General features: G+C 53.9%; 1 protein-coding gene across 3 annotated transcripts in view; it reads left to right on the plus strand.

Annotated features, from left to right (window-relative positions):
- Nucleotides 1–19,962, plus strand: part of LOC142908313 (serine/threonine-protein kinase ULK2-like) — a 31,419-nt gene extending 11,457 nt beyond the window's left edge. The window contains exons 1-5 of one of the 3 annotated variants that reach the window (XM_076058836.1): nucleotides 1,788–2,954; nucleotides 9,204–9,361; nucleotides 11,674–11,721; nucleotides 12,004–12,094; nucleotides 13,055–19,962. In XM_076058836.1, the coding sequence (XP_075914951.1) occupies nucleotides 2,192–2,954; nucleotides 9,204–9,361; nucleotides 11,674–11,721; nucleotides 12,004–12,094; nucleotides 13,055–13,134 (1,140 nt within the window). In that variant the 5' untranslated portion in view covers nucleotides 1,788–2,191 and the 3' untranslated portion in view covers nucleotides 13,135–19,962. Of the gene's footprint in view, nucleotides 1–862; nucleotides 982–1,787; nucleotides 2,955–9,203; nucleotides 9,362–11,673; nucleotides 11,722–11,955; nucleotides 12,095–13,054 lie in introns of those variants that run through there. The other 2 variants (XM_076058837.1, XM_076058835.1) reach the window with 2 other exon arrangements.
- The last annotated feature ends 2,668 nt before the right edge of the window (nucleotides 19,963–22,630 follow it).

Genomic DNA, 22,630 nt, shown 5'->3' on the forward strand with positions numbered 1-22,630 from the left:
CTGTGTGTGTGTGTGACACTGTGTGTGTGTGTGACGCTGTGTGTGTGTGACACTGTGTGTGACGCTGTGTGTGTGTGACACTGTGTGTGACACTGTGTGTGTGACGCTGTGTGTGACGCTGTGTGTGTGTGTGTAGCCGTGCGGAGCAGCTGGTGTGACGCTGTGTGTGTGTGACGCTGTGTGTGTGACGCTGTGTGTGTGTGACGCTGTGTGTGACGCTGTGTGTGTGTGTGTAGCCGTGCGGAGCAGCTGGTGTGACGCTGTATGTGTGTGACGCTGTGTGTGACGCTGTGTGTGTGTGACGCTGTGTGTGACGCTGTGTGTGTGTGACGCTCTGTGTGTGTGTGTCACTGTGTGTGTGTCACTGTGTGTGTGTGTGACACTGTGTGTGTGTGACACTGTGTGTGTGTGACACTGTGTGTGTGTGTGACACTGTGTGTGTGTGTGACGCTGTGTGTGTGTGACACTGTGTGTGACGCTGTGTGTGTGTGACACTGTGTGTGACACTGTGTGTGTGACGCTGTGTGTGACGCTGTGTGTGTGTGTGTAGCCGTGCGGAGCAGCTGGTGTGACGCTGTGTGTGTGTGACGCTGTGTGTGTGACGCTGTGTGTGTGTGACGCTGTGTGTGACGCTGTGTGTGTGTAGCCGTGCGGAGCAGCTGGTGTGACGCTGTATGTGTGTGACGCTGTGTGTGACGCTGTGTGTGTGTGACGCTGTGTGTGACGCTGTGTGTGTGTGACGCTGTGTGTGTGTAGCCGTGCGGAGCAGCTGGTGTGACACTGTGTGTGTGTGACGCTGTGTGTGACACTGTGTGTGTGTGTGTCACTGTGTGTGTGTGTGACGCTGTGTGTGTGTGTGTAGCCGTGCGGAGCAGCTGGTGCTGTACATGAAGGCAGCGGAGCTGCTGGCGTCTGCGCTGCACCTGGCCAAGGAGAAGGTGGAGATGGGGAAACTCAGTCCCTCCACGGCAGTCAAGCAAGGTGGAGTCACACACACAGAGTCACACACACAGAGTCACACACAGTCACACACACACAGAGTCACACACACACACAGAGATGGGGAAACTCAGTCCCTCCACGGCAGTCAAGCAAGGTGCAGTCACACACACAGACACACAGAGTCACACACACACAGTCACACACACACACGGAGATGGGGAAACTCAGTCCCTCCACGGCAGTCACGCAAGGTGGAGTCACACACACAGACACACAGAGTCACACACACACAGAGTCACACACACACAGAGTCACACACACACAGAGTCACACACACACAGAGTCACACACACACAGTCACACACACACACGGAGATGGGGAAACTCAGTCCCTCCACGGCAGTCACGCAAGGTGGAGTCACACACACAGAGTCACACACACAGAGTCACACACAGTCACACACACACAGAGTCACACACACACACAGAGATGGGGAAACTCAGTCCCTCCACGGCAGTCAAGCAAGGTGCAGTCACACACACAGACACACAGAGTCACACACACACAGAGTCACACACACACAGAGTCACACACACACAGAGTCACACAAAGACAAAAGATCCCCCGTATAGCCTTAACAGACTGTCGGGGCAAGTGCTGTTAGCGAGCACCTATGAAGGCCGGAACGGTACACGAGGGGGTGGGTGGCCAGCACCACGCCCGACCGCCTTTGTCTCCCTAGTGGCAATGTTTACACACCGCACCAGGTACTCATTTGAGGCTGAGTCGACCTAGGGGAGGCCCGGGACCAGTTCAGATAATCGTCACTGGTGTTGGCCGTGAGCAGGAATCGAACCCGGGTCGCCAGGTTCATAGCGCAGCGCGCTAACCGCTACACTATCACAGAGTCACACACACACAGTCACACACACACACGGAGATGGGGAAACTCAGTCCCTCCACGGCAGTCAAGCAAGGTGCAGTCACACACACCGAGTCACACACACAGAGTCACACACAGTCACACACACACAGAGTCACACACACACACAGAGATGGGGAAACTCAGTCCCTCCACGGCAGTCAAGCAAGGTGCAGTCACACACACAGACACACAGAGTCACACACACACAGAGTCACACACACACAGAGTCACACACACACAGAGTCACACACACACAGAGTCACACACACACAGAGTCACACACACACAGAGTCACACACACACAGTCACACACACACACGGAGATGGGGAAACTCAGTCCCTCCACGGCAGTCAAGCAAGGTGCAGTCACACACACAGAGTCACACACACAGAGTCACACACAGTCACACACACACAGAGTCACACACACACACAGAGATGGGGAAACTCAGTCCCTCCACGGCAGTCAAGCAAGGTGCAGTCACACACACAGACACACAGAGTCACACACACACAGAGTCACACACCCACAGAGTCACACACACACAGAGTCACACACACACAGAGTCACACACACACAGAGTCACACACACACAGAGTCACACACACACACAGAGTCACACACACACACGGAGATGGGGAAACTCAGTCCCTCCACGGCAGTCAAGCAAGGTGGAGTCACACACACACACAGAGTCACACACACACACGGAGATGGGGAAACTCAGTCCCTCCACGGCAGTCAAGCAAGGTGGAGTCACACACAGAGTCACACACACACAGTCACACACAGAGTCACACACACACACACAGAGTCACACACACACAGAGTGACACACACAGAGAGTCACACACACACACGGAGATGGGGAAACTCAGTCCCTCCACGGCAGTCAAGCAAGGTGGAGTCTCACACAGAGTCACACACACACACGGAGATGGGGAAACTCAGTCCCTCCACGGCAGTCAAGCAAGGTGGAGTCTCACACACACACAGAGTCACACACACACAGTCACACACACACACAGAGTCACACACACACACGGAGATGGGGAAACTCAGTCCCTCCACGGCAGTCAAGCAAGGTGGAGTCACACACACACACACACAAAGTCACACACACAGAGTCACACACACACACATGGTGTCACACACACACACGGAGTCACACACACACACACACACGGAGTCACACACACGGTGTCACACACACGGCGTCACACACACACACACACACGGAGTCACACACACACACGGAGTCACACACACACAGAGTCACACACACACAGAGTCACACACACGGAGTCACACACACGGAGTCACACACACACAGACGGAGTCACACACACACACACACAGACGGAGTGACACACACACACGGAGTCACACACACACACACATGGTGTCACACACAGACGGAGTGACACACACACACAGATGGAGTCACACACACACACGGAGTCACACACACACACGGAGTCACACACACACGGAGTCACACACACGGAGTCACACACACGGAGTCACACACACGGAGTCACACACACGGAGTCACACACACACACACGGAGTCACACACACGGAGTCACACACACGGAGTCACACACACGGAGTCACACACACGGAGTCACACACACGGCGTCACACACACACACACGGTATCACACACACACACACACACGGAGTCACACACACACACACGGTATCACACACACACACACACACGGAGTCACACACACACACGGTATCACACACACACACACGGAGTCACACACACACACGGTATCACACACACACACGGAGTCACACACACACACGGTATCAGACACACACACACATAGTCACACACACGGAGTCACACACACACACACACGGAGTCACACACACACGGCGTCACACACACACACACACGGCGTCACACACACACACAGACGGAGTGACACACACACACACACGGCGTCACACACACACACACGGTGTCACACACACACACACACGGAGTGACACACACACACAGACGGAGTGACACACACACACACACACGGAGTGACACACACACGGAGTCACACACACACACGCACGGCGTGACACACACACACACACACGGTGTCACACACACACACGGAGTGACACACACACACACACACGGCGTCACACACACAGACGGAGTGACACACACACACGGAGTGACACACACACACACACACAGACGGAGTGACACACACACACACACGGCGTGTAACACACACAAGCACGGCGTCACACACACACACACGGAGTGACACACACACACAGACGGAGTGACACACACACACACGGAGTGACACACACACGGAGTCACACACACACGCACGGCGTGACACACACACACACGGTGTCACACACAAACACGGAGTGACACACACACACGGAGTCACACACACGGAGTCACACACACACGGAGTCACACACACGGTGTCACACACACACGGAGTCACACACACACGGAGTCACACACACACACATGGTGTCACACACACACACGGAGTCACACACACACACACACACGGAGTCACACACACACACGAAGTCACACACACACAGAGTCACACACACACAGAGTCACACACACACAGTCACACACACGGAGTCACACACACACACACACAGACGGAGTGACACACACACACGGAGTCACACACACACACATGGTGTCACACACAGACGGAGTGACACACACACACGGAGTCACACACACGGAGTCACACACACGGAGTCACACACACACACACGGAGTCACACACACACAGACACGGAGTCACACACACGGAGTCACACACACGGAGTCACACACACGGAGTCACACACACGGAGTCACACACACACACGGTATCACACACACACACGGAGTCACACACACACACGGTATCACACACACACACACAGAGTCACACACACGGAGTCACACACACACACGGAGTCACACACACACGGCGTCACACACACACACAGACGGAGTGACACACACACACACACGGCGTCACACACACACACACGGTGTCACACACACACACACACGGAGTGACACACACACACAGACGGAGTGACACACACACACACACACGGAGTGACACACACACGGAGTCACACACACACACGCACGGCGTGACACACACACACACACACGGTGTCACACACACACACGGAGTGACACACACACACACACACGGCGTCACACACACAGACGGAGTGACACACACACACGGAGTGACACACACACACACACAGACGGAGTGACACACACACACACACACACGGCGTGTAACACACACAAGCACGGCGTCACACACACACGCACGGAGTGACACACACACACACAGACGGAGTGACACACACACACACACGGAGTGACACACACACGGAGTCACACACACACACGCACGGCGTGACACACACACACACGGTGTCACACACACACACACACGGAGTGACACACACACACGGAGTCACACACACGGAGTCACACCACACGGAGTCACACACACGGTGTCACACACACACGGAGTCACACACACACGGAGTCACACACACACACATGGTGTCACACACACACACGGAGTCACACACACACACGGAGTCACACACACACACGGAGTCACACACACACAGAGTCACACACACACAGAGTCACACACACACAGTCACACACACGGAGTCACACACACACACACAGACGGAGTGACACACACACACGGAGTCACACACACACACATGGTGTCACACACAGACGGAGTGACACACACACACAGATGGAGTCACACACACACACACACACGGAGTCACACACACACACACGGAGTCACACACACACACACAGACACGGAGTCACACACACGGAGTCACACACACGGAGTCACACACACGGAGTCACACACACGGCGTCACACACACACACACACACACGGTATCACACACACACACACGGAGTCACACACACACGGTATCACACACACACACACGGAGTCACACACACACACGGTATCACACACACACACACGGAGTCACACACACACACGGTATCACACACACACATGGAGTCACACACACACGGTATCACACACACACACGGTATCACACACACACACACGGAGTCACACACACACACACGGAGTCACACACACACACGGAGTCACACACACACGGCGTCACACACACACACACGGCGTCACACACACACACAGACGGAGTGACACACACACACACACACGGCGTCACACACACACACACGGTGTCACACACACACACACACGGAGTGACACACACACACAGACGGAGTGACACACACACACACACACACACGGAGTGACACACACACGGAGTCACACACACACACGCACGGCGTGACACACACACACACACACGGTGTCACACACACACACGGAGTGACACACACACACACACACGGCGTCACACACACAGACGGAGTGACACACACACACGGAGTGACACACACACACACACACACAGACGGAGTGACACACACACACACACACGGCGTGTAACACACACAAGCACGGCGTCACACACACACGCACGGAGTGACACACACACACACAGACGGAGTGACACACACACACACACGGAGTGACACACACACGGAGTCACACACACACACGCACGGCGTGACACACACACACACGGTGTCACACACACACACACACACGGAGTGACACACACACACGGAGTCACACACACGGAGTCACACACACACGGAGTCACACACACGGTGTCACACACACACGGAGTCACACACACACGGAGTCACACACACACACATGGTGTCACACACACACACGGAGTCACACACACACACGGAGTCACACACACACACACACGGAGTCACACACACACACGGAGTCACACACACACAGAGTCACACACACACAGAGTCACACACACACAGTCACACACACGGAGTCACACACACACACACAGACGGAGTGACACACACACACGGAGTCACACACACACACATGGTGTCACACACAGACGGAGTGACACACACACACAGATGGAGTCACACACAGACACACACACGGAGTCACACACACACACACGGTATCACACACACACACACGGAGTCACACACACACACACGGTATCACACACACACACACGGAGTCACACACACACACGGTATCACACACACACACACGGAGTCACACACACACACGGTATCACACACACACACGGAGTCACACACACACACGGTATCACACACACACACGGTATCACACACACACACACGGAGTCACACACACACACACGGAGTCACACACACACACGGAGTCACACACACACGGCGTCACACACACACACACGGCGTCACACACACACACAGACGGAGTGACACACACACACACACACGGCGTCACACACACACACACGGTGTCACACACACACACACACGGAGTGACACACACACACAGACGGAGTGACACACACACACACACGGAGTGACACACACACGGAGTCACACACACACACACGCACGGCGTGACACACACACACACACGGTGTCACACACACACACGGAGTGACACACACACACACACACGGCGTCACACACACAGACGGAGTGACACACACACACGGAGTGACACACACACACACACACAGACGGAGTGACACACACACACACACACGGCGTGTAACACACACAAGCACGGCGTCACACACACACGCACGGAGTGACACACACACACACACACAGACGGAGTGACACACACACACACACACGGAGTGACACACACACGGAGTCACACACACACACGCACGGCGTGACACACACACACACGGTGTCACACACACACACACACACGGAGTGACACACACACGGAGTCACACACACGGAGTCACACACACACGGAGTCACACACACGGTGTCACACACACACGGAGTCACACACACACGGAGTCACACACACACACATGGTGTCACACACACACACGGAGTCACACACACACACACACGGAGTCACACACACGGCGTCACACACACGGCGTCACACACACACACACGGAGTCACACACACACACGGAGTCACACACACACAGAGTCACACACACACAGAGTCACACACACGGAGTCACACACACGGAGTCACACACACACACACACAGACGGAGTGACACACACACACGGAGTCACACACACACACATGGTGTCACACACAGACGGAGTGACACACACACACAGATGGAGTCACACACACACACACACGGAGTCACACACACACACACGGAGTCACACACACACACGGAGTCACACACACACACGGAGTCACACACACGGAGTCACACACACGGAGTCACACACACACACACGGAGTCACACACACACACAGATACGGAGTCACACACACGGAGTCACACACACGGAGTCACACACACGGAGTCACACACACGGAGTCACACACACACACGGTATCACACACACACACAGGGTCACACACACACACGGTATCACACACACACACACAGTCACACACACACACACACACGGAGTCACACACACACACACGGAGTCACACACACACGGCGTCACACACACACACACACGGCGTCACACACACACACAGACGGCGTCACACACACACACAGACGGAGTGACACACACACACACGGCGTCACACACACACACACACGGTGTCACACACACACACACGGAGTGACACACACAGACGGCGTGACACACACACACGGAGTGACACACGCACACACACACGGCGTGACACCCACACACGGAGTGACACACACACACGGAGTGACACACACACACACACGGCGTCACACACACACACACACACGGAGTGACACACACAGACGGCGTGACACACACACACGGAGTGACACACACACACACACGGTGTCACACACACACACACGGTGTCACACACACACACGGAGTGACACACACACACGGAGTGACACACACAGACGGCGTGACACACACACACGGCGTGACACACGCACACACACACACGGCGTCACACCCACACACACACACAAGGCGTCACACACACACACACACACGGTGTCACACACACACACACGGCGTCACACCCACACACACACACACAAGGCGTCACACACACACACACACACGGTGTCACACACACACACACGGCGTCACACCCACACACACACACACGCACGTCGTGACACACACACACACGGCGTGACACACACACACGGTGTGATACACACACACACACGCACGTCGTGACACACACCCACACACGCACACGTCGTGACACCCCGTGTCAGCTCCCCCTGTGTGCGTCTCTCCCCAGTGGCGCGCTGCCTGAACGTGCGCTACAAGGAGAGTGTCCAGCGGTGCCGGGAGCTGGCATCACGCCTGGCGCGCTTCCTGTGCGACAAGCAGAGCTTCGCCTGCGCCGTGGGGAGCGTCAGCGCCGAGCGGCTCGTCTACGCTCACGCCGTGGAGCTGGTGAGGCACTCGCACACACGCAGACACACACACACAGACACACACACACAGACACATAGACACACATACACACACATAGACACGCGCAGACACACACAGTCACACAGTGACACACACACACACAGACACACACACGCGCAGACACACACACACACACACGCGCAGACACACACAGACACACACACAGACACACACACGCAGACACACACACAGACACACACAGACACACACACACACACACAGACACACACAGACACACACAGACACAGACACACACACGCAGAGACACACACACACACACAGACACACACAGACACACACGCAGACACACACAGACACAGACACACACACGCAGAGACACACACACACACACAGACACACACAGACACACAACAACAACAACCGCCATTCGCCACTAAGTGGCGGTGACGTCACCACGACACTTGTGCCAGGCTATGTGCACCCTGAGGCCACGTGAAGTGTCGAACGCCCGCTGGCAGGAGGTCACGGGGCAGACCCAGGTGCCACGGGTCGACTGACTGAGATGACTGGCTGATGCACCACCTGTGCCCCCTACTGTGCCAACCTGCTGTGCTTTAGCCACCCGGCGCTCCGCTCGTTGTTGTGAGCGTCGCTCCTCCGCCCTCCGTTGTTGTTGGAGGGCGACTGCCTCCAACTGCCCAGTAGCGTCCTTCACGAGCCTCCTCCACAGAGGCCGATCTTGACACTGCTGGTACCGGTCATCGGCAAGTCCACTCAGCTCCACGTCCTCCTGTACCACATCACTCCATCTCTTCTCTAGCCCGTGCCGCGCCCGCTTAGCCCCCTCGATCCGGCTGAACAAAAGCTGTTTCGGCATGCGGTGGCTGGGCATGCGGGCTACATGATAAGCATCATAAGCACACTGCCCAGGTATGGGGAACTCTCCACTCTCTCCACAACTGCCCCATCACCGATTGGGAGTTGTGGGGGTGGAGTGTCCGATGGTACAAAATACCCAGGCAGGTGCTTAGTTTTGGTGGGGCTGATGGTAAGGCCCCACCTCTTAGTGGCACGCTCCAGTCTCAGCAGCAGCGTCTCCAACTCCTCCTCTGACTGAGCAGCTGTTACCAAATCATCAGCATACATAACGTGGTTGAGCAATAGGGAGCCATCCCTTGACCGCACCCGGGCATCGATCAGCCTCCCATTATATCTGTACCATATGGAGATTCCTCCGGTACAGCTATTGAAGGCTTCACGAACTACGTGGTCAAAATAGATGTTAAATAATGTGGGAGCCAGAGGACATCCCTGTCGCACCCCAAGGTGTACAGGGAATGGCTCTGACTCCCGGCCACATAGTTTTACCCGGGCCCGCTCACCATCATGAAGGTTCTTAATGATCAAGAGACAGAGACACACACGCAGACACACCGATACACACGCAGACACGCAGACACACACACAGAGACACAGACATAGACACACACAGACACACACACACACAGACACAGACACACACACAGAGACACACACACACAGACACACACACAGACACACACACAGACACACACACAGACACACACACAGACACACACACAGACACACACACAGACACATACACAGACACACACACAGACACACACACACAGACACACACACACAGATGATGACGACGGTGATGATGATGACGACAATGATGATGTTGATGATGATGATGGTGATGACGATGTTAACGAGGTGATGATGATGTGTAGGTGCGTGCGGCAGCGCTGGATGAGATGTTCCATCGTATGGACGATGACGAGGTGATGATGACGATGTTAACGAGGTGATGGTGACGATGGTGATGACGATGTTAACGAGGTGATGATGATGATGTGTAGGTGTGTGCGACAGCGCTGGACGAGATGTTCCATCACGTGGACGACGAGGTGATGGTGATGGTGATGATGGTGATGATGATGGTGATGATGACGAGGTGATGGTGATGACGATGTTAACGAGGTGATGGTGATGACGATGTTAACGAGGTGATGATGATGATGGTGATGTTAACGAGGTGATGGTGATGACGATGTTAACGAGGTGATGGTGATGATGGCGATGTTAACGAGGTGATGATGATGACGAGGTTAACGAGGTGATGATGACGTGTAGGTGTGTGCGACAGCGCTGGATGAGATGTTCCATCACGTGGACGACGAGGTGATGGTGATGATGATGATGATGATGTTGTTAACGAGGTGATGGTGATGATGGTGATGTTAACGAGGTGATGATGATGACGATGTTAACGAGGTGATGATGATGATGGTGATGATGTGTAGGTGCGTGCGACAGCGCTGGATGAGATGTTCCATCACGTGGACGACGAGGTGATGGTGATGGTGATGATGGTGATGATGATGATGGTGATGATGACGAGGTGATGGTGATGACGATGTTAACGAGGTGATGATGATGTGTAGGTGCGTGCGACAGCGCTCGATGAGATGTTCCATCACGTGGACGACGAGGTGATGGTGATGGTGATGATGGTGATGATGATGATGGTGATGATGACGAGGTGATGGTGATGACGATGTTAACGAGGTGATGATGATGTGTAGGTGCGTGCGACAGCACTGGACGAGATGTTCCATCACGTGGACGACGAGGTGATGTCGCGCTACCGCAAGGCGGCGCTGCTGCTGGATGGTCTGGGCCACCTCGTTACGGAGAGCCAGGACCTGGAGGCCATCGCCAAGTGTGAGTGGACATCATCGTCATCACCTCGTCACCATCATCGTCATCACCTCGTCACCATCACCATCATCATCACCATCACCTCGTCACTATCATCACCACCACCGTCATCATCATCATCACCTCGTCACTATCATCACCACCACCGTCATCATCATCACCACCACCGTCACCATCATCATCATCATCACCTCGTCACCATCATCATCATCACCACCACCGTCATCATCATCACCATCACCTCGTCACTATCATCATCACCATCGTCATCACCACCATCATAGCCATCACCTCGTCACTATCATCACCACCACCGTCATCATCATCGTCATCACCTCGTCACCATAACCACCATCATCACCACCATCATCATCACCACCACCGTCATCATCATCATCACCATCACCTCGTCACTATCATCACCACCACCGTCATCATCATCACCACCACCGTCATCATCATCACCACCACCGTCATCATCATCATCACCATCACCTCGTCACCATCATCATCATCATCACCACCATCGTCATCACCACCATCATCACCATCATCATCACCACCATCACCTCGTCACTATCATCACCACCATCACCACCATCATCGCCAAGTGTGAGTGGACATCATCGTCGCCACCATCACCTCGTCACCACCACCACACCCTCTGTGTGTGCCACAGTGCCGGTAGCCTTCATAGGCGCTGCCGCTACTAGCAGCACTTGCCCCTACAGCCCTGCTAGAGGCTACCTGGGGGAGCTTTGTATCTGTGTGTGCATCATAGGTGGTGCTACTCGCCACTAGCAGCACTTGTCCCTACAGCCCTGCTAGAGGCTACCTGGGGGAGCTTTGTCTGTGTGTGTACATCATAGGTGGTGCTACTCGCCGCTAGCAGCACTTGCCCCTACAGTCTGTTGAGGCTACACGGGTGATCTTTGTGTGTACCTGTGTGTGTGTGTTACACAGACAAACTGTACGTGGAGAGGCACCTGGAGAATCTGCAGCAGCAGCAGCAGCTGGGAGGAGGTTCGGTGGTGGATTACTGAGCCCCCCAGTGCGTGCGTGTGTCACTTACACACACACACGTACACGTGTACACACACACACACGCGTACACACACACACGCGTACACACACACACACGTACACACACACACGTACACACACACACGTACACACGTACACACGTGTACACACACACGTGTACACACACACTCGTGTACACACACACACGTACACACACACACGTACACACACACACACACGTACACACACACACACAGTACACACACACGTACACACACACACACGTACACACACACACACGTACACACACACACACGTACACACACACACACGTACACACACACACACGTACACACACACACGTACATACACACACACGTACACACACACACGTACACACACACACGTACACACACACATGTACACACACACACACGTACACACACACACGTACACACACACACGTACACACACACGTACACACACACGTACACACACACACACATACACACACACACACACGTACACACACACACACACGTACACACACACACACGTACACACACACATGTACACACACACACGTACACACACACACGTACACACGTACACACACACACGTACACACACACGTACACACACACACGTACACACACACACGTACACACACACACGTACACACACACACGTACACACACACACGTACACACACACACGTACACACTCACACGTACACACACACACGTACACACACACACACACGTACACACACACACACACGTACACACACACGCACACGTACACACACACGCACATGTACACACACACGCGTACGCACACACACGCGTACACACACGCGTACACACACGCGTACACACACACGCGTACACACACACGCGTACACACACACGCGTACACACACGCGTACACACACACACACGCGTACACACACACGCGTACACACACACGCGTACACACACACGCGTACACACACACGCGTACACACACACACACGCGTACACACACACACACGCGTACACACACACACACGCGTACACACACACGCGTACACACACACACGCGTACACACACACACACGCGTACGCACACACGCGTGCGCACATACGCGTGCGTACACACACACGCGTACACACACACACGCGCGTACACGCACGTGTACACACACGCGAAGTGTGTGTACTCGACTGGTGTTAGCGTGGTGTGTAGTGTGTGTAGTGTGGTGTTAGCGTGGTGTGTGTAGTGTGGTGTTAGCGTGGTGTGTGTAGTGTGTGTAGTGTGGTGTTAGCGTGGTGTGTGTAGTGTGGTGTTAGCGTGGTGTGTGTAGTGTGTGTAGTGTAGTGTTAGCGTGGTGTGTGTAGTGTGTGTAGTGTGGTGTTAGCGTGGTGTGTGTAGTGTGTGTAGTGTGGTGTTAGTGTGGTGTGTGTAGTGTGTGTAGTGTGGTGTTAGCGTGGTGTGTGTAGTGTGTGTAGTGTGGTGTTAGCGTGGTGTGTGTAGTGTGTGTAGTGTGGTGTGTGTAGTGTGGTGTTAGCGTGGTGTGTGTAGTGTGGTGTTAGCGTGGTGTGTGTAGTGTGGTGTTAGCATGGTGTGTGTAGTGTGTGTAGTGTGTGTAGTGTGGTGTGTGTAGTGTGGTGTTAGCGTGGTGTGTGTAGTGTGGTGTGTGTAGTGTGTGTGGTGTGTGTAGTGTGGTGTTAGCGTGGTGTGTGTAGTGTGGTGTTAGCGTGGTGTGTGTAGTGTGTGGTGTGTGTAGTGTGGTGTGTGTAGTGTGGTGTTAGCGTAGTGTGTGGTGTGTGTAGTGTGGTGTGTGTAGTGTGGTGTTAGCGTGGTGTGTGGTGTGTGTAGTGTGGTGTGTGTAGTGTGGTGTTAGCGTGGTGTGTGTAGTGTGTGTAGTGTAGTGTGTGTAGTGTGGTGTTAGCGTGGTGTGTGTAGTGTGGTGTTAGTGTGGTGTTAGCGTGGTGTGTGTAGTGTGTGTAGTGTGTAGTGTGGTGTGTGTAGTGTAGTGTGTGTGGTGTGTGTAGTGTGGTGTTAGCGTGGTGTGTGTAGTGTGTAGTGTGTGGTGTGGTGTGTCGTGGACACCGCCACTATGGGGGGAGACAAAGGCGGCCGGGCGGGCGTGGTGGTGCTGGCTACCCACCCACCCCCCCGCTCCTCTGTGTGTCTGTCTGTGTGTGTCTGTGTGTGTGTGTATGTGTGTGTGTGTCTCTGTGTATGTGTGTGTGTGTGTCTCTGTGTGTGTGTCTATGTGTGTGTCTGTGTGTGTCTTGTGTGTGTGTCTGTGTGTCTGTGTGTGTGTCTGTGTGTGTGTATATAAATATATAAATAATGGTTAACAATCCCTGCCACAGAAGCCCCCAGATTTCCGGGTTCGACTCCTGCCGGACCTCACCTGGTCCTCACCTGGTCCTCACCTGGTCCTCACCTGGTCCTCACCTGGTCCTCTTGTTCACTACTCAGCTCTGTGTGTGTGTGGATGCGATCCTTGACTTTGTGCTGTGCGAGGAGAGAGGCGAGAGAGAGAGAGGGGGGGGAGAGTGGGGGAGATACACAGGTGGTCTGCAGGCCTGGCCACACAAAGCTACTCACCTGATCACTCACCCACTCACCTAGTCACTCACCTACTCACCTAGTCACTCACCTACTCACCTAGTCACTCACCTAGTCACTCACCTACTCACCTAGTCACTCACCTACTCACCTAGTCACTCACCTACTCACCTAGTCACTCACCTAATCACCCACTCACCTAGTCACTCACCTACTCACTCACCTAGTCACTCACCTACTCACCTAGTCACTCACCTAGTCACTCACCTAGTCACTCACCTACTCACTCACCTAGTCACTCACCTAGTCACTCACCTACTCACCTAGTCACTCACCTAGTCACTCACCTAGTTACCCACCCTCCTAGTCACCCACTCACCTAGTCACTCACTGACCTACTCACCCACTCACCTAGTCACTCACCTACTCACCTAGTCACTCACCTACTCACCTAGTCACTCACCTAGTCACTCACCTACTCACCTAGTCACTCACCCACTCACCTAGTCACTCACCTACTCACTCACCTACTCACCTAGTCACTCACCTACTCACCTAGTCACTCACCTAGTCACTCACCTAGTCACTCACCTACTCACTCACCTAGTCACTCACCTAGTCACTCACCTACTCACCTAGTCACTCACCTAGTCACTCACCTAGTTACCCACCCTCCTAGTCACCCACTCACCTAGTCACTCACTGACCTACTCACCCACTCACCTAGTCACTCACCTACTCACCTCGTCACTCGCCTACTCACCTAGTCACTCACCTAGTCACTCACCTACTCACCTAGTCACTCACCTAGTCACTCACCTACTCACCTAGTCACTCACCTAGTCACTCACCTACTCACCTCGTCACTCACCTACTCACCTAGTCACTCACCTAGTCACTCACCTACTCACCTAGTCACTCACCTAGTCACTCACCCACTCACCTAGTCACTCACCAACTCACCTAGTGACTCACCTAGTCACTCACCTACTCATCTAGTCACTCACCAACTCACCTAGTCACTCACCTAGTTACCCACCCTCCTAGTCACTCACCTAGTCACTCACCTACTCACCTAGTCACTCACCTACTCACCTCGTCACTCGCCTACTCACCTAGTCACTCACCTAGTCACTCACCTAGTCACTCACCTACTCACCTACTCACTCACCTAGTCACTCACCTACTCACTCACCTACTCACTCACCTAGTCACTCACCTAGTCACTCACCTACTCACCTAGTCACTCACCTAGTCACTCACCTAGTTACCCACCCTCCTAGTCACCCACTCACCTAGTCACTCACTGACCTACTCACCCACTCACCTAGTCACTCACCTACTCACCTAGTCACTCGCCTACTCACCTAGTCACTCACCTAGTCACTCACCTACTCACCTAGTTACTCACCTAGTCACTCACCTACTCACCTCGTCACTCGCCTACTCACCTAGTCACTCACCTAGTCACTCACCTACTCACCTAGTCACTCACCTACTCACCTAGGCACTCACCAACTCACCTAGTCACTCACCTAGTCACTCACCTACTCACCTAGTCACTCACCAACTCACCTAGTCACTCACCTAGTTACCCACCCTCCTAGTCACCCACTCACCTGGCCACTCACCCACTGATGTAGGCATTGTCACCACCGCCTTGCGTATTCGCGATTAGAATCTTCACAAGAAGCCGGTTTTATTACTTGAACATGGCTGTGGTGGCGGTGATGGTGGTAGTGGCGGTGATGGTGGTAGTGGCGGTGATGGTGGTAGTGGCGGTGATGGTGGTAGTGGCGGTGATGGTGGTAGTGGCGGTGATGGTGGTAGTGGCGGTGATGGTGGTAGTGGCGGTGATGGTAGTGGTGGTGATAGTGGTAGTGGCGGTGATGGTGGTAGTGGCGGTGATGGTGGTAGTGGCGGTGATGGTGGTAGTGGCGGTGATGGTGGTAGTGGCGGTGATGGTGGGGGTGATGGTAGTGGTAGTGATGGTGGTGGTGATGGTGGTGGTGATGGTGATCGTAGTGGTAGTGATGGTGGTAGTGTTGGTGGTGGTGGTAGTGATGATGGTGGTGGTAGTGATGGTGGTGGTGATGGTGGGGGTGATGGTAGTGGTAGTGATGATGGTGGTGGTAGTGATGGTGGGGGTGATGGTGGGGGTGATGGTAGTGCTAGTGATGATGGTGGTGGTGGTATTGATGGTGGTGTAGTGATGGTGGGGGTGATGGTAGTGATGATGGTGGTGGTAGTGATGGTGGTGTAGTGATGGTGGTGGTGATGGTGGGGGTGATGGTGGTGGTGATGGTGGTGGTGATGGTGGTGGTGATGGTGGGGGTGATGGTGATCGTAGTGGTAGTGATGGTGGTAGTGTTGGTGGTGGTGGTAGTGATGATGGTGGTGGTAGTGATGGTGGTGGTGATGGTGGGGGTGATGGTAGTGGTAGTGATGATGGTGGTGGTAGTGATGGTGGGGGTGATGGTGGGGGTGATGGTAGTGCTAGTGATGATGGTGGTGGTATTGATGGTGGTGTAGTGATGGTGGGGGTGATGGTAGTGATGATGGTGGTGGTAGTGATGGTGGTGTAGTGATGGTGGTGGTGATGGTGGGGGTGATGGTAGTGCTAGTGATGATGGTGGTGGTGGTATTGATGGTGGTGTAGTGATGGTGGGGGTGATGGTAGTGATGATGGTGGTGGTAGTGATGGTGGTGTAGTGATGGTGGTGGTGATGGTGGGGGTGATGGTAGTGATGATGGTGGAGGGGGTGGTAGTGATGGTGGTAGTGGTAGTGGTGGTGATGGTGGGGGTGATGGTAGTGGTAGTGATGATGGTGGTGGTAGTGATGGTGGTAGTGATGGTGGGGGTGATGGTAGTGGTAGTGATGATGGTGATGGTCGTGGTAGTGATGATGGTGGTAGTGGTAGTGGTGGTGATGGTGGGGGTGATGGTAGTGGTAGTGATGATGGTGGTGGTAGTGATGGTGGTGCTGATGGTGGGGGTGATGGTAGTGGTAGTGATGATGGTGATGGTCGTGGTAGTGATGATGGTGGTAGTGATGGTGGTGCTGATGATAGTGCTAGTGATGATGGTGGTGGGGGTGGTAGCGATTGGCTAATATTGCCAGGGCTATGTGCGGCATCCGATTGGCTGAAATGGGACAGGCGCGGCATCGGGCTCAGCACCTGGCTGGCCAATCCGGTGCAGCGGTCAGGGCTCGCGGCCCATTGGCTCGTGACATCTACCGCCATGGGTACAGCTGGTGTCCGATTGGCCAGTTCATTCTTCCAGAGTCCCCTCTGTCATGTTGGAGCCTCTGGCATCGCGTTGCACATCAGCGTGATTTATTTATTGTCATGGTTACGAGGCCCCTTGTCTCTTAGTGTACATATATACAGGACATGCAGAGGAGCACGAAGAGAGGGCCTCTTTTAGGACGTTAAAGAGGACTTGAAGGGTTTATTTCACACACCCCCATGACCGCAGGAATCGTCCGTACGGTGCGGTTCTTTGGGTGAAGTTTACGTGGGTAGAACAGTGTTGTTGTTGTTGTTGTTTTAAAGTGGATCACCACGTTTCGGTCGTCACGCAGGTAACTGTGTGACTGTGTGTGTGTGTGTGACCGTGTGTGACTGTGTGTGTGTGTGTGAGACTGTGTCTGTGTGTGTGTCTGTGTGTGTGTCTGTGTGTGTCTGTGTGACTGTGTCTGTGTGTGACTGTGTGTGTGTGTGTGTCTGTGTGTGTGTGTGTGTCTGTGACTGTGTGTGTGTGTGTCTGTGTGTGTGACTGTGTCTGTGTGTGTCTGTGTGTGTGTCTGTGTGTGTGTCTGTGTGTGTCTGTGTGACTGTGTCTGTGTGTGACTGTGTGTCTGTGTGTCTGTGTGTGACTGTGTGTGTGTGTGTGTCTGTGTGTGTGTCTGTGTGTGTGTCTCTGTGTGTGTGTCTCTGTGTGTGTCTGTGTCTCTGTGTGTGTGTGTGTCTGTGACTGTGTGTGTGTGACTGTGTGTCTGTATGTGTGTGTGTGTGTCTGTATGTGTGTGTGTGTGTGTCTGTATGTGTGTGTGTGTCTGTGTGTGTGTCTGTGTGTGTGACTGTGTGTGTGTGAAGCCAGCTGCCTGTGTGGTGATGGAAACGTCGTGACCTATTTGCCTGTGTGGTTGTTGTTGTTGTTATTATTATTAAGTCTTCTGCGTCAGTGACTTCAGCGACAGAAGCACAGAGTGAGCTAAAGAGGAGTTTGTAATAAATAAATAATTAACGCGTCATGTAACCTTACGCCATACAAGAAAGTAGTTCCCTTGTGTATTGTGTCACTGTGTGTGTGACTGTGTGTGTGACTGTGTGTGTGTCTGTGTGTGTAACTGTGTATGACTGTGTGTGTCACTGTGTGTGTGACTGTGTGTGTGTGTCACTGTGTGTGTCACGGTGTGTGAGTGTATGTGTGACAGAGTAGAGGCTGCCACTCCTCTGTCGGGAGCTGGACCAGTACCGCCTGGATCTATGCGGCATTCAGGAGGTCCGGTGGACCGGCTCTGGCTCTTGCCACCATGAGGGGTGGACAGTCCTCTACTCGGGGCAGCAGACTGCCAAACAACAGGGTGTGGCTCTTCTTTTGAACAAAAGAATGAAGGGGGCGTGGGAGCGTGGCGGTGAGGTGTGGGAAGCTGTAAGCCCCAGGCTACTTTGGGCTCGCCTTCCCATCAACCGGAGGCGAGGAATGGTGGTCGTGGTTACTTATGCCCCCACCGAAGATGAACATCCGTGGAGGGATGCAGGCAAAGCCGATGAGTCAGATGCCTTCTATGACCTGTCACAGGTGCTGGTTAAAGTGGCCCCTCGGGATAGAGTCATGTTGGGTGACTTCAATGCCCGAGTTGGTCATGATACTGGCACCTGGTCTGGAGTGATTGGAGGGCATGGGCCAGATCAGCTCAATAACAACGGTAGGAGGCTGCTAGATTTTTGTGCAGCCCATGGGCTTGTAATTACCAACACGCTGTTCCGGCATCGGCGCATCCACACAACATCATGGATGCATGCCGGGTCCAAGCAAGAACATCTGCTGGACTACATAGTGACGGACCAGCAAATGCGAGCCCATGTCCTTGACACCAGGACCTACCGTGGAGCTGATCTGCCCTCTGACCATCGACTAGTCATCTGTAAGATGCGCCTGCCATTCTTCCACTCCGGTGGTGGGTGTACACCCAGGACCCCATTCCAACATAAAGTGGCCTGGTCTCAGTTATCTGATGAAAGTTGCAAGCGAGAATTTCATCATCGCTTGCGGCTGGGATTGGCATCGTCCCCGACTCCTCCTGATGTCGAGGGTAAATGGGCGAGGTTTAGGACTGTGACTCATGCAGCTGCAATGGCTGCTTTGGGTACGCGGTCCAGACCTCCCCAGAGACCCTGGCTGACAGAGGAGGTGTTCAGGATGGTTGAGAAAAAGCGACAGGCCCACTGTCATCGGCTACAGAATCCCACGTCAGAGAATGAGGAGGCTTACCGCTGCCTTCGCTCGGAGGTTCGGAGAGCCGTGAGGCGCTGCAAGGATGGGTGGTGGTCGCGGGTTGCTGAGGAGATGGAGTCTGCCTCAGTGGCCCGTGATCACAAATCTCTATTTAACTCCATCAAAAAAGTAACCTGCAGCACCACACCTATTACCATCATTAGGGGAAAAAACGGTGATCCAATCTCCGACCCCCAGGAACAGGTTCGCAGATTTGCTGAGCATTTCTGTGAGGTCCTGGGGGAGGGAAAATCCCTCAGCCAGGAAAACATCGTGGCACAAAGTGAGGATGACCCTGCTGAGGCTGCGGTGCCTCAAATATTGGAAGAAGTCACCCCCTGTGAGTGGCTGGCTGAGGTGCCATCTGCTGAGGAAGTATTGAAGGCGATCCGGAGTCTGAGACCAGGAAAGGCAGCGGGCAGAGATGATCTCCCAAGCGAAATGCTGAGGGAGGGTGGCGTTTGTGCACAGACTGCCCTATATGACATCATAACAACAGTCTGGACCACTGGACGGGTTCCGCAGGATTGGAAGGATGCCCTGGTGGTCCCCCTTTTTAAGAAGGGGGACCGCACAGACTGTAACAACTACAGGGGCATCTCACTCCTCAGTGTGCCGGGAAAGGTCCTGGCAAGGATTATTCAGCATCGCCTTGCCAGGCACGCTGAGGAGAGGCTTGCGGAGCCCCAATGCGGTTTCAGGAAAGGGCGGTCCTGCACAGATGCCATATTTTCTGTCCGTCTGCTACAGCAGAGGTGTAGGGAATTCCAACAAGACCTACATCTCTGCTTTATTGACCTGGTCAAGGCCTATGATACCATCAGTAGGCCTGGGCTCTGGGTCGTTCTTCGTGCTTTTGGAGTACCTGACCCTCTGCTCACGATCATTAAGGACCTTCATGATGGTGAGCGGGCCCGGGTAAAACTACGTGGCCGGGAGTCAGAGCCATTCCCTGTACACCTTGGGGTGCGACAGGGATGTCCTCTGGCTCCCACATTATTTAACATCTATTTTGACCACGTAGTTCGTGAAGCCTTTAATAGCTGTACCGGGGGAATCTCCATATGGTACAGATATAATGGGAGGCTAATCGATGCCCGGGTGTGGTCAAGGGATGGGTCCCTATTGCTCAACCACGTTATGTATGCTGATGATTTGGTAATAGCTGCTCAGTCAGAGGAGGAGTTGGAGACGCTGCTGCTGAGACTGGAGCGTGCCACTAAGAGGTGGGGCCTTACCATCATCCCCACCAAAACTAAGCACCTGCCTGGGTATTTTGTACCATCGGACACTCCACCCCCACAACTCCCAATCGGTGATGGGGCAGTTGTGGAGAGAGTGGAGAGTTTCCCATACCTGGGCAGTGTGCTTATGACTGGCTCCAGTTTAACAGCAGAGGTCTCACTCCGAATCAGTCGAGCGGCAATATCTTTTCATCGGTTGTGTAA

This window comes from Petromyzon marinus (genome assembly GCF_048934315.1).
Source record: "Petromyzon marinus isolate PM22_M1 ecotype Great Lakes invasive population chromosome 78 unlocalized genomic scaffold, UKy_Petmar_22M1.pri1.0 chr78_unloc.3, whole genome shotgun sequence".
In the NCBI taxonomy this organism is placed as follows: domain Eukaryota; kingdom Metazoa; phylum Chordata; class Hyperoartia; order Petromyzontiformes; family Petromyzontidae; genus Petromyzon; species Petromyzon marinus.